This window comes from Strix aluco, chromosome 4, assembly GCF_031877795.1.
Source record: "Strix aluco isolate bStrAlu1 chromosome 4, bStrAlu1.hap1, whole genome shotgun sequence".
In the NCBI taxonomy this organism is placed as follows: Eukaryota; Metazoa; Chordata; class Aves; order Strigiformes; family Strigidae; genus Strix; species Strix aluco.
Window position 1 is genome coordinate 91,876,084 of NC_133934.1, and position 13,585 is coordinate 91,889,668.

At 38.2% G+C, this 13,585-nt stretch overlaps 1 protein-coding gene across 2 annotated transcripts in view; it reads right to left on the reverse strand.

Annotated features, from left to right (window-relative positions):
• The window catches only part of RBM25 (RNA binding motif protein 25), a 34,336-nt gene that overhangs the window by 12,185 nt on the left and 8,566 nt on the right, over nt 1-13,585 (reverse strand). Inside the window, exons 3-9 of one of the 2 annotated variants that reach the window (XM_074824277.1) lie at nt 10,792-10,841; nt 9,166-9,336; nt 8,806-8,863; nt 7,443-7,603; nt 4,809-4,991; nt 2,537-2,590; nt 2,194-2,277 (exon numbers count right to left, since the gene is read on the reverse strand). In XM_074824277.1, coding sequence (XP_074680378.1) covers nt 2,194-2,277; nt 2,537-2,590; nt 4,809-4,991; nt 7,443-7,603; nt 8,806-8,863; nt 9,166-9,336; nt 10,792-10,841 — 761 coding nt within the window. The remainder of the gene's footprint in view (nt 1-2,193; nt 2,278-2,536; nt 2,591-4,808; nt 4,992-7,442; nt 7,604-8,805; nt 8,864-9,165; nt 9,337-10,791; nt 10,842-13,585) is intronic. The other variant, XM_074824278.1, reaches the window with a different exon arrangement.

Sequence of the window (13,585 nt, forward strand, 5' to 3'; positions counted from 1 at the left end):
GATATGAAAAAACAAAACTTAGATTCTACAATATACACTGGGCTGGAAACCAATTTCTAAAGGACTGTATTTCACAGGAGCTTTACAGTGTTAAACCTCAGTACGGTCAGATGTTAAACTAGGTTGTCAACTTTCAAAAATCCAACTTACCTCAAATTTCATATACTTTTAAAGAAAAGTTTACATACTGAAGTGGTTGATACTTACAGGTTATCTTAGATGTTCCAATAGAAATTTCTTTGGTTGAACTCCTGCTTTTTTGCCACTCTCAAAAATTTTGCTTGTGGTGAGATTTCTCAAGAGTGGGTTTGTTTGGGTTTTTTTTAATATATTCATATAAATGTAAATATACATACACACAAGTCTTGGTGTATTAGAATCCATTTTGTAGGTCCGATTTCTTAAAATCCAATTGAAAAAATAAATTGGTCTATTTTGTAATCAAGATCTGACCTCATCAACTTCTATCAGCCTAAATAAGAGGATCTGAAAGGGTAATGGGATGGGAACGCTATCAGATAAATTGAAGTAATGAACAGAAATGAACAGGTAGAATAATTATAAATCTTACCTTGAGCTCTCTTCAGACTCGTCCGTGCTGTAAATGGACGCCCCCTGCAATGCTGATACCCTGACAGTCTGTGGTTATTTTTTTATAAACTCATACCAAAAACATGCAAAGGTTCACTGTGCTCACTAGCCAGCTGCTAAAGATTCAACAGCCCCTTTTAAACATATCCAATATACACAATGAGTACTTTCAGTTGATTTTTAATGTTACGAAACCCAAAGTAGCCCCCCCCAATAATACAGATTAAAGGCAGTAAAATGCCCAACAGCTTCTGAAACAATGAAGCATGTTTTTTGTTTGGTTGTTTTGTTGGTTGTTTTTTAAAAAAACTTATTACTTGTTTGCATCTTAGTACCAGTGACGACTTGGGGCTTGGAATTACACACAATTCTACCGAAGTTTCACCACTGACCAGTTTCACGTTCAATTGCTGAGCTGCTCCAGATGATTTCTTCTAGAATTTTTCCCCAGGTTTTTATCTCCAACAACTTCAGTCAAGAGAAAAACTAAATATGTGTACATACAACAATGTGTAGTCACTTGTGTTTACACTGATACAGTTGCGTGAAAACATGGTACCATCCCCAGTGACTGCACGTGGCAAAGCTGAATAACACGGGCATACTTCACCTTGCTGTATCTTCAACGTTTTCTTTAACTTTGATTTGGGGGTATTTTGAAATAAAAGTGTGTGCTCAAAAGAGGAGCTTGCTGATGCTTCCCTAGGCCAAGGACCAATCCAGTCTTATTGGGGAAAAAAATACCAACTTTAAGCTAAACATTAAAATAAGAACATCACATGCATAGCTGTGCTTTACTATCCGCAAGTATCACCTTCCAAAGCAGAGACATTCACAGATGCACTAGCATTAGTGGAAACTTCTGTAAGTGGGAACCCTGAGGTGGGACTTACTGTGCACAAACATTTCCAAGCCAGTTACCCCTTTGCATATTTTTCTGAGGGGGCATCCATAAGTATAATAAAAAACAGAAGCTCATACTTACATCCTATTCCATGTTACTTTCCAAGCTGTGAGTTTCATCTTGCATTAGTCACCATATGATCTCTATCATAATGGTGGGGGTCAATGAATAGATTAGCTTTATGGGAATTTACAGTTCTTCCATGCATCTAAAGTTTGGTAAGTCTGGTAACCACTGACCTAGTTTTAATCTTCCCCCACTCTTAACTTAGAACTATTAAAATAAAAGACTTAAATTTAATTCAAGTTTCAACTCTTCATAAAATCTTGGATTATGTTACAAATCTACCTACAGAAACACACTCAAGTGTATGTCTTATACTGCAGCCCCGTTTAGCCTTTAGTTATCAATATCTTGACTTAATGTATGTGTAGAAACTTAAGTTGTCTTTATTCATGTTAAAGTGAGAAGACTGCAAAATACTCAGTAGCAATCAAAGTCTTAGCATAAAGATGTCAAGGGCCACTTTAACGTGGTAGTTGTCTTTTTTTGACTTGTAAAGAACTATATGTATATTAAACCTCATATAAACATCATTTTAAGTGATATTGCAATGTACTGCTAAATTTTATAATAGTGGTTTTTTTTGGATTTTGAAAAAGCCTAATTTGTATCAAGTGCAAAAACAAGAATACTACCTTGTGTGTGTCTCTGAATTTACTGATCTCTCTTGATATCAGGTCTCTTTTGTCTTCCTCCATTTCTATAGCATTTATATCCTCCTAAAAAACAAGGGGGACAGGAGGAAAAGCATTAAGAGCCATCTGTACAGACATAGGAGAACAAGAGAAAAGCTGAAGGTTAGAAGTTTTCAACCAGTCTTGCAAGAGATAAATAAAGTCCTTCTGCAGTACCAAACCTGACAGTCTGATGTTAATGAGTGAAAAAAAAAAAAAAAAAAAAAATCAGATGGACAAGAGTCACAAATCTGGCAACTAGCAGTAAACATAGTCATTGTCAAAGCCTACAATGTAAACGAACCTTGGTGATGAGTGGATAAGGTATCAGTGGGGCCACTGGAAATCTGCGGAAAATCTGCGGAAAAATCCACGGAGATTTTTTTTTTTAAAAATAGATTGCACACTACTCTGAAAAACAATGTTTTGTATGTTTGCACTATAAAGCAATATTGTATTGCTGTGATCTCATTTCTTTGATTCAACAAAATTACAGAAGAACCTCGCTAATTCTCCCTTCTCTGAACTACTTAAAATACATAGTGAGGTCTCATATTAGTAAGACTTCACTGCATTACAAGTGTACTACAGGATATTAGTATGCTATGGTAGCATCATAAACAAGACTAAGCTACGCTTGCCAATATAAACGATCAGTATATTTGCGGTGGGTATGTCTTGATTTTATTTACTCGCTAATTCGCAAAATTTGGGAGATTGCACCTACTAATAGTTAGTGCGAATTAGCGAGGTTCCCCCGTGCTTGAAATTGAAAACCAGATTCCACTCACTCTCAGTTCCCCGCACACATTTTCAACTCCCCCACATCAATCATGCTTCATCCAGAACTAACAGATTCTGCTGCTAAAACCAGCGGGAGTCTTCTTCACACCAAGCTCTTCAGGGGACAACAGCCCCAAAGCTAGTGAGTCCACCCCACCCATCCCCCCCGCCAACCATATATCTGCATTCATCTTCCCTTTCCCCCCACCCTCCACAGTCCTTCTCTCCCCTCTCCTTTAAGGACAAGAGAGCAATGAGCTAGGACCATCTCTTCACTCCCACCTCTATTCACACAGGCCAAAAATGGCAACTTTCAAGCTTCTTTTCCTCCTTCCCATTATGGGAGGGACGATGGGGTGTTAATTTCAACCCACAAGTGCTATGTATTTAAAGAGCTTATTTGTCTACTTGACTAGCTCAGATTAGTCAAATTCTACATCATACAGAGCTAGCAGAATATCCCTCTGTCCCAGGGACATATTCAGCATCCAGCTCTTCCAAGACTGCAATGGTCTCTCACAATGTTTAACTACCTGGCATTATTCACGGCCATATATATATATATATATATGTATGTACCCACAGGACAATACACATTGTAACAACGCTTGTAACAAAAAAAATACAGCTGACAGCATTAGACAGTGACTCAATTGTAAATTCTCATCCAAGACAGCATCTTCTCCCAAAGGGAGGGAGAGGAAAGAAAAACAAATTCTCAGCTCAGCACTCTTATACCTCAGGTCAGCCGTGGCTAACAATGTTGCGGGGAAGATATACTCACTCCCTGAGGGAGATGTTGCTTCTTGCACCACACTTAAACTCCATAAGCATTTGAAACTGCATTATTGCCTTGGAATAGGTACTTTGCAGAAGACTTAAGTGGGCAAAAATCTTGGTCAAACAATTTTCCAATCTCTTTCATATTAGGTGCAGAATGGTAGGTGTGAAAGCCCGTTTTCCCATGGTTAGAAACTTGGCTGGAATAGCCAAGTCTGAGTTTGCTCATTCTTATTCCCCCTTCTCCAGTTTCTTTTAATCCATAAAAAGGTCATCCACAGAAGCAGGCCTAAACCAGAACATTCATTCCTGCTTAACAGGGTTTTTTGCATTACACAATATATGAAAAACAGCTGATCAAATCCAGCCAAATTGACACATGCGTGTAAAAGTGATTTTGTAAGGCAGGAAGATTACTATATGCCTTTCATCCCTGAAGGATCCCTCCAAGGTTTGAGAGGTATACATATACACAATTAATGAAGCGCTTCCACATCTGGGGAGACAGCTGCAACCAGTTGGATCAAGGTGCACTACAAGAATGCATACTTTAAGCAGAGAAGAATAATTTTGTCAAAAACTACCAGAGCAAATTCCTGCCATTACAAAAGCGCCCTGGCATCTTTCAATGGAAATAGACAGTACGCAGGAACTCTTTACAGTTGTTTTTTAAGTTCTCATCTGACAAACTCTACATGCACATACAGATTAAACTGCACTAAATTCAGTATTTCCACCTTCAGAGGGATGAAAGGTCGGTTCAATCCTGCCCAGATTCAAACCTGTTGTGCCAAGAAGTCTAGGTGCTTAGATGCCTAAACCATCCTGAAATGATGGTGTCTGTAACTGACTAGCTTTCAGCTTAAAAAAAAAATGAAACTGCTGCTGACATCAATGCTTGTTGATTTGTTTTCTCATCAGAAGTTTAGGTTTAAAGTATTTGCACAAGGTTTGGCCATTATATAAAGGTGAGTTGAAGAAAAATCTGTTTTGTCCAAAATCAAAACACATACGTCCTCCTTCTTTTCCTTTTTCTTCTTCCTGGGGTGAGAGTCAGATTCCTGGGAGGGGGCATTGAGCTCGCTGGAATATTCTCGTATTAAGACTTCAATGGCCCCTTTAATTATCTGATCTCTTCTCTTCGTTTCCTCATCCAGTGCTTCATCGTCATCATTTGTCGTCTCTGGTCTGGAGTTCTAAGGAAAAATGGCAAAGTAACAGGAATCAACAAATGGAGAATAATATTGGTTTTATTTCAGAAGTTCACCTTTGATCATCACATTCATGCCCCTACAGCATTTACTAAAAACAAGAAAAAGCCCAAACCCAAAAAACACAGAAACCAAACCACCTACAAGTAGTTATCAACTGCATTATTTTAGTCAGATCTTTTCACACCGGCAATACCGTAGGGACCACATAGTTTTACATGTGGAATGGCTGCAGAAAGCAAGTGTGGGATTGCATAATAAAATAGAACAGATAAATGGAGATTAAGGTGGTAGACAGGAAAAGAGAAAGCACGTGCACGCTCACAGAAAGGCAATCACTATAGTCCAGCTCTTGGTCAAAAGTTTCTGCCTTGTATCCTCCAGAACTTCAAGTAATTTCAACAACAGTTCCTCAAAGCCTTCTACTTAAGTGCCATGCAATACAAATGTCTACCTACAACTTTCAAGCTGCAACTTATAATGGGACAACTATATTAAAGAAACATTGTTAGGGAAAACATTCCTTGCACAGCAAACATTTTCTTATTACTGTTGACCAATTACTTTGTAGTTCCTCACCTTTCTGCCCCCTTCCACCTTACAGGGAGGAAAGGGAACACAGACAAAGAAGTGCATCTCACTAAACGTTATATGAAAGGGTAGAACAAAGATCTGCATACTGAGCAAGGCAGCCCACCTCTTGATCCCCTGAATCTCTTAGAAAAATGGAATCTCACCTGAGAATCCAGCTGGGTATCCCGTCCAGCGATAGGTGGTGGGTGGAGTGAGGGGGAGGGAAGGGTCTGATGGAGCAGCAGCTAAGAATGAGGGGGAAGGGAGGATTCAGTTGGAGCTGAAGAGGCTGCCAGGCCAAGGAGGAGCAGGCTGAAAAGAGCTAGAAGGCAGTGACAGGGAGTGGAATTGAAGAGGTCCAGGGAGAAGACGTGATCAGGGAGAGGAGCTAATTAGATAAAGCTTTGCTTGGTGTGTCTCTATAAGCAATTGTGTTGTAGTGTACATGTCTGATTTCTTAATTAAAACAGATTAAAGAAAAAAGTTGCAACTTTTGGATCTGAGTGGCACCACTCCAATGATGGTATGAAAGGACTCGCAAGCAGTATGATTACAATACACTCTACAGTTCAATGGAATCGGCACATACTGTTGTCTTTGCCAAAGTCACAAACAGTACCCTCTGCTTTATTACAATCAATCCCCCAGGACTGATTGTAACCCACAGGAGCTCACAGTAAATAAAATTCATGAGAGAGGTACAAGAACCCCACTGATATTTTAAGCTTCTTTATAATATCAGCTGTGAACCACAGTATTACAGGTGATTCCATACTTCCTTGTTTCCTGTTGGCTTGGAAGGGGCAATCAAATCAAACCCATGCCTTGGTTAACAGCTAGTACATTACTCCATTCAAAACCCATGAAGTTACTCTGCTTTACTGAGCCATTGTATTTAATTCCATACACTGGGTACGCAGTCAAAAATGTGTCAAGTCATCATTATGCCTCTAGTTCTCATTAAATAACATGAAATAAAAGTACGTGTGTTCCCACTGTATTTTACATACCCATAAGAACAATTCCAAATTGGAATTTTAAAAATTTACCTGCTACAGTGTGACTAGTGTTTTTAGTTTTCTGAACAAGAGCCTCTTCTCTTTCATTGAAAAGAAAATAGTTTGAAGTACTATCTTAAGGCATATGCAGAACTTTAAAATAGTTAGAGACCAAGCCCAACAACTTGATTGTGATGTGAAATATACTATTTTAGCAAAGAAATAGATAAAATTCACTTTAACGCAAGTTTGTAAGTGAAGTACCTTTGTATCTCACAAGAATTCAACATACCAAATACCTGCAATTATTACAGAACAGATCCTTAGCTCTAGAAAGGAATGGTACAAAACCAATTTTGCCATCTACTAAACGTCTGTAAGCTACCCACTGCCTGATAACTGCATCATCTATTGAATAATCTACTTCTTTCCTTTTCATTAGTTTGTTCTAGAAGATCATCAGTGGAGGGGAAAGAAACTCCAATTCTCCGGAGACAGATGATTTACAGATTCCAACAGAGTAACAATTACTTCTAGAGTTTATATACTTTCAAGAGTTTCTGAACAAAACGAAGCAACAGAATCATAAGGTATAGCACGTATTCCTATACTTTAGAATGAATTACAAAATTCTAGAGATTCAGTTGTAGCTGACACCTAAGTTTGATTGCTGGTGAATTCAGAGCTTACACTTCACTGCCTTTCAACGTATCTTCACACTGTTAATGTGATTCTGGAAAACCCTAAACTGAATTAAGGGCAGAGCCAAGAATAGAAACTAAGAGACACACTCACAATTTGATCTAGCAAGTACATTACGTTGCCCTCCTGCCAAAGTAACACAAGTCGCACATTATATACGTACCCCATTAGAAGCCTTTTTCTTTGCTTTCCATTCATCTAGCTGAGCCTTTGTCTTTGCATCAACTTTGACTAGCAGCTTCTTCTCTCCAATCTGGAGGTCATGGAGTAGTCTCAGTGCTCGTAGTGTGGATTCTGGTTCTTTGTACTCACAAAATCCAAAGGCTGAAATGGATAATTGAAATGAAAAGCAAAAGTGTTAAAGCTCTTCAGGTAATTTCCTTTGTATAAAAAAAAAGTGTTTTGAATCAATAAACTTGGAACACAGACACTTAATTCTTTTTTAAACTAGGAGTACACATCATAACAAGTCAGAAAGATCACTCACTGCATTAGTCTTTGATATCACTAATGGCACAGTGAATAAGGTGAAAGCAATACATACGCTGATGTAGATGCCCCACCCCTGCAAACATTCAAGGTTGGGCTGGACAGGGCTCTGAGCAACCTGATCTAATTGAAGATGTCCCTGCTCGCTGCCAGGGAGTTGGACTAGATGACCTTTAAAGGTCCCTTCCAACCCAAACTGTTCCGTGATTCTATGACTGTGTTTGTAAAGCTTTTGACATGTCTGTCTTAACTACCGAATACAGTCTATATGAAGACACATCTCAGGTGGATTTGCAATTGTCTGAAAACCATCAACATCAATCGTCAGCTCATTGTTAACCTGAAGGGAGGGGTATTTCAAACTAGGTTCTGCACAACAGTTACAGAAAGCTGTACATGAGAAAAACATGTTATGAGAGCAAAATAAACAAAGTTTGATCTATAAGAAAGCTGAAGAAACTGAGTTACACCTTAAAAAATAATAATAAAAAAAAACCAAACCAGGGAAGATATGAAAATACTAACAGCAAAAAATAGTAACCAAAACTGTTTCCTGCATCCACTGGAGAAGGGTCACAAGAAAAAATAAATCAGTTCAATTTGACAATAGGGAAGGAAGATAAATTTTACATCAGGAAAACCTCCTTAAGAGAGAAGGATAATACACAGTAATGGCAGAGACTATTAACAGTGTTGCAAATATGCTCCTTTGGAGGCTAAGTCCAAACTGGCAAACCTTTCTCAGGATGGTCTATAAACACCTGATTCAGTCTCAGAACAGAAAAGTGAGCAAAATTAGGCCTCCAAGACATCTTCCCATTTAACCTTTCTCAACTTTATTTTTTTTTCCATTCTGTCTTGATTCCAAGGACAGAAAACACTAGTCATTTACTAGGAAGTATTTAGCAGTTAAGTATCATATACAGTATCTTAAAAAGTGAAAGTATCAAGAATAACAACGCATCAGACATTTTAAAAACTGCCAGGTAGCAAATACAAGAGTCTGACTACAGATTTTGAAAAGTATGAACAATTACCTTGAAGTTTTCCAGATGCCCCTTGTACTCTCTTCCAACTCAAAACCAAGCCACATTTCTGCATTAAAGAGAAATATTAATAACTAAATATTATTTCAAAACATTACAAAAACTTAACCACTTTTTGCAAAAGATAACAAGTAAGAAAGGTAAACACTACTAAAAATAAAATACATCTATGTTCACTGACATCTACAGCTTAAAAAAGCTGTACTCTTCACTTACTGACTTTAAACTCAAGTGTAATGCTATTCCAGGGAGTGGGACTAACTCTGCTTTTGGTATCAGTCCACTGCTTGTGGGTCATAACTTCATTCATCAGCTAGGGATGAAATTTAACAAGGAGTCCACTGTACTTACCGCTAGAAGCTGCCGTATGAGCATGTCCGAGGCCTTCTCAGAAATGTTGCCTACAAAGACGGTGGTAGTGGGACCACTGTTTTCATCATTTTCTTTGTTCTTTAAGCCAGGATGTTCTTTTCTGGCTCCTAAATGTTTTCCAACCATAGACACTGTGGTAGGAACTAATACCTAGAAAGAGGAGGAGAGGGTGTAAAATAAGGGTGTTGGGTTGTTTGTTTTTTTAATGTAAATCCGTAAGATGAAAGAGTTGGGGATGCACATGTATTTAAAAATTAAATTTTCATATGAACCTTAGTTAGGCTTATGGAGCAAGAAACCAATATGGGGTTCAGGCTTTAACACTTTATACAACACAGAAAAGACTGCCATTTGCTGGCAAAGACAGACAGAAAAAAAAGGTGTACCTGAACATGGCTACTGGAAGATCTCAAGGTGAGCACAGTAACATTACGTATTATTTCTTCTACAAATAACTAATTTGCAACATTTGAGTCACTGGAACTTGAAGTACCTTACCTAACAGTGTAAAAAGGAAGCTGCAAATAGAAGAGTAACTCTGACTCAAAAGGCTTCAATGGACACATGGCAGGTCTTGGAGCTTTCACAGAGTGAACACTACTGCTTTATTTAATTAACACACAGCCCAAAGCCTCTTTGGGTTAAGGAGCAAACATTTGTAAAATAAACTGTAGAGAGATAGGCACTATCCCCTGTTCCATTTTGCTGCACCCCTCTCCTTCCACATAAGATTTAATGGTATATATGCACTGAGTCCCTCTTCTCAAAACACCCTTCTAAAAGTGTCACTTAATAAAAATTATTTTAATCAGAGAACCGAATAATGCATTTGTTCAAGTATCTTTGTCTTAAATACACTGGTTACCATGACCATATCTTTCTGTAACAGATAACACAAGCTGTCAAGAAATTCAGTATTTTGGGGAGATTTCACTTATGCAAAATTGTAGAATCGTAATTCACCTTGACACCAAGAAGTAACCTTTATATTTTAAAGAGCACTTTCTTCTGCCCCATAAATCATAAACCTTCCTTCCAACTAGAAACTAGTAAGACAAACAAAGAGACCTTTCTCTCATATGCTCTTCCACAGATGCATCTTAGATGCAACTATTCCTTCCCCTGCAACACAGGGAAAGAAAGCTCGTTTGTAAGCTTGTCAACACACATCTTTCTGGCTAACTCAGCAGTGCTGCATGACAGCCTTATAAACCTGGATGAGGTGATGCCTCCAGAGCACTCTTGTTAGGTCACCAAACTCAAAAGCAAGAGACCTGGAACCTAACTGATCTAACTGTACTGCATAGGAAGACCATGTGTGACCCAAAGGCAAAGCCTAAATCATTGTATTTGAGAGAAGTACATCTTCTTGCAAGAACAGTAATTGCTTCATCTTTGCAGCTAGCAGCTCCAGACATTACTTCAAATTTTGTCTAGGTCAGAAATTAGCATAATATTTGCTTAACAGTTGCATTCAAAGTGAAGCATTTCCTTTCATAGTATGAACTCTGATGGAATAGAGCAAAACAAAAATACTGTTGACATCTACTAAATTTTACTCTCCATTTTATTTTGCTATCATCTGATCCCCACTGTAATACTTACGGTCGGAGCAGGAGCCATAATGCCCATTGGTACAGGAATCATAGGGGTCCCTAAGACAGACAAGACATTAATATTAGTCTGCCCTGTTGAGATTACTGATGAATACAAATGAACCAATCACAGACACGACTTCCAAACCAAACAGCAATTTTGGTCAAATAAGAATTTCACAGTACTGATTCCCAGTAATCTCTTAATCATTCAAGCACAGCCCAAGTACACTAATATACCGTGTGCATCCTGGTCACTTTTAACACACTACCATTTCAACTTTGTTCATCACAAACAAGTCTATTTTCAAAGCACATTCAAACCACTGTTCTAGAAGATAGCTGCATGATGATTGAGGCAGGGAATTCCACAAACAGAGCAAAAGCAGATGAAGTCCTACTGATGATAATCTAATTCCTGACTTGCTCAGTTCTCATAGCACAATCGATTCTGCATACAGATTAGGGATGAGGTTCTATGGAGGATGCCACCAGGCCTCATGCTACTATTTATGGAATAGCATAATAAAGGTGGCATAGAAAACCTCAACCCGGAAGCTCCCTACCTGCTGAATACTTGACTTGGCAGTCTCTAAAACTTAACTTACAATATTTAATCAGGTGAAACCATGCAATACCCTCTTTCCCACTACCAAATTCACTGACAGCTTTAAGTACTATCATGTGAACCAAATATCTGATCATAATAAAAGCTGTTTGTCTTTCCATGCCAGCTGCTCAAGGAAGTTAAAGATATTAAGTAACGACATTGAGACTCAAGAACAATGAAGTTAATCTCATATTCTTCAGAGAAATATCCTCTAGGGATTATAGATCTCTTTTTTTCATTCTACAAAAAACTTTCTTCATCTTTCACTCTCAATCCTTCCCTTTTGATCCTTCCCTTCTCCATCTCTCTTTCTGCTGTATTCATAAAATCCTTACCAAGCTTCTGCAACCTACTGTTCCTGGACTTGTTCTCCCACTTTCTCCAGTGCTTAGTCCTGAAACAACACTACTCCTTAGGCACCCTCTCCAGCCTTCTCTTCACCCACTCTGGTTTTGCTTTGATTCCATCATTTATTTTCTCGAACACTCAATCCTCTTCCTCAGTCCCTTCATATTAAAGTCATATTACCTCCTATCCTTCCAAATCATTCAGAGAATCAGAAGGTGTATTGCTCACCCATGCTCTCAGTTTTAATACACCATGGCAACTCACAGACTGAAGGAACTACTCCAAGACAAGACTTTGGTTGTGCAGCCCTATAACTATTGTAACTGTAATTACCATGATGCTGAAATTGGATTTTAAAGTTACAACTCAGTAAAGATACTTGTGTTATCACTGACAGTTCTCTGAAACTACCAGCCCAATGCTCAGAAGCCAAAAAAAACCCCATCCACTAAAACGTTGGGCATCATCAGCAAACATACTGATGATCAAGACCACAGGCATCATTCAGCTGCTGTACAAAAACCTGGTGGCTTGGCTACTGCCTACAGACCTGATCTCTGCAAGCCAAGAACACGCAGCCTTGGAGAAGAACAACTACATGACTTAAGTGTTGAAGCAGCTGCTTTACTAGGAAAGACTCTACACTCTGAGACTCTTCAAGTGTGGAGGTTTGCAAGGCATGGAACACGACTGAGGTATATAAAACCACAAGACACAACTCGCCCAACACCCACATCAGAACCAGGGCAGTAGGGAAATGCTAAGTAGGCAATGAGTTTAAAGACAGACATAAGAAAGTAGCATTTTACATAGTAGTTTATGAACTTCTTAAATTTGGCGCAAGAGGTGACAGTGGAGATGGACAGTATCGGCAGGTTCAAAAAATATCAAAATGTTCATGAATGACAGGTCCAGAAAAAGATAAAGGAAAAATGAAAAATCATACTCTTAACATCCCTAACACTACAGCTGCATGAGGAACAGACTCAGAAAGCAGATAGGTGTACATGTCCACCCTAAATACCATCTTGTATTCCCACTGCCCAGACAACGCATCAAGCTATATGGACTGCTGGTCTGATCCACTACACCATTTCTTACACATGAACCATAATTTTTTACATCTTAATGGCATCCAATAATCTTCAGAGATGACAAAAGATATCAGAATCACCTCCTTATCAAATCTTCCACACTTAAGAGAAGGAAATGCTAGAACTTCTTTTTTTTAACAGCCATATTTTTAAGCAAAGCAAAACACTTTTCCTAACTTCATTCTTACACACGCAAACTGCTCTAGCTGAAACTTTTCAAAAAATTATAGGCTGAGTAAGATAACTAGAACATGAAATTTTGGCCAAACAGCTAAAGATATTATTATTATAAGCCACTAAAATTGTTATCTTACATATGGAGTAACTTCAGAGTAGACTTTCATAAAGTCACTGTGGCACTTTCAACTCTACTGATACACTTGTGCTAAGAAATGAGAGATCCATATCCTCTACATGTCGAAATATGTTATCTGCACAGGTAAGCAAATTGTGTTTCTAGTGTGCAGAGGAAAATTTAAATCTTGCCTAATACCAGGCTCCTCCACTCTACATACTGTTTGGATTACTAATACTGAAACAAAACTAGTTATATAAAAAGTCAAACACGCAAGAGAACAAAAAAGTCTTTGTCGCACATGTTAAGAAGCAAATGTTTAGAGCAGAAACTTGTACCAGACATTTTAAAACATTCTTCAGAAAGTTATTTTTAAAAGTATCTGGTGTTTTTCATACCAGTGTATATAAACTGGAGTCAGTAATGATAAAGAGGTATGGTTTTAAAATTTAATCTG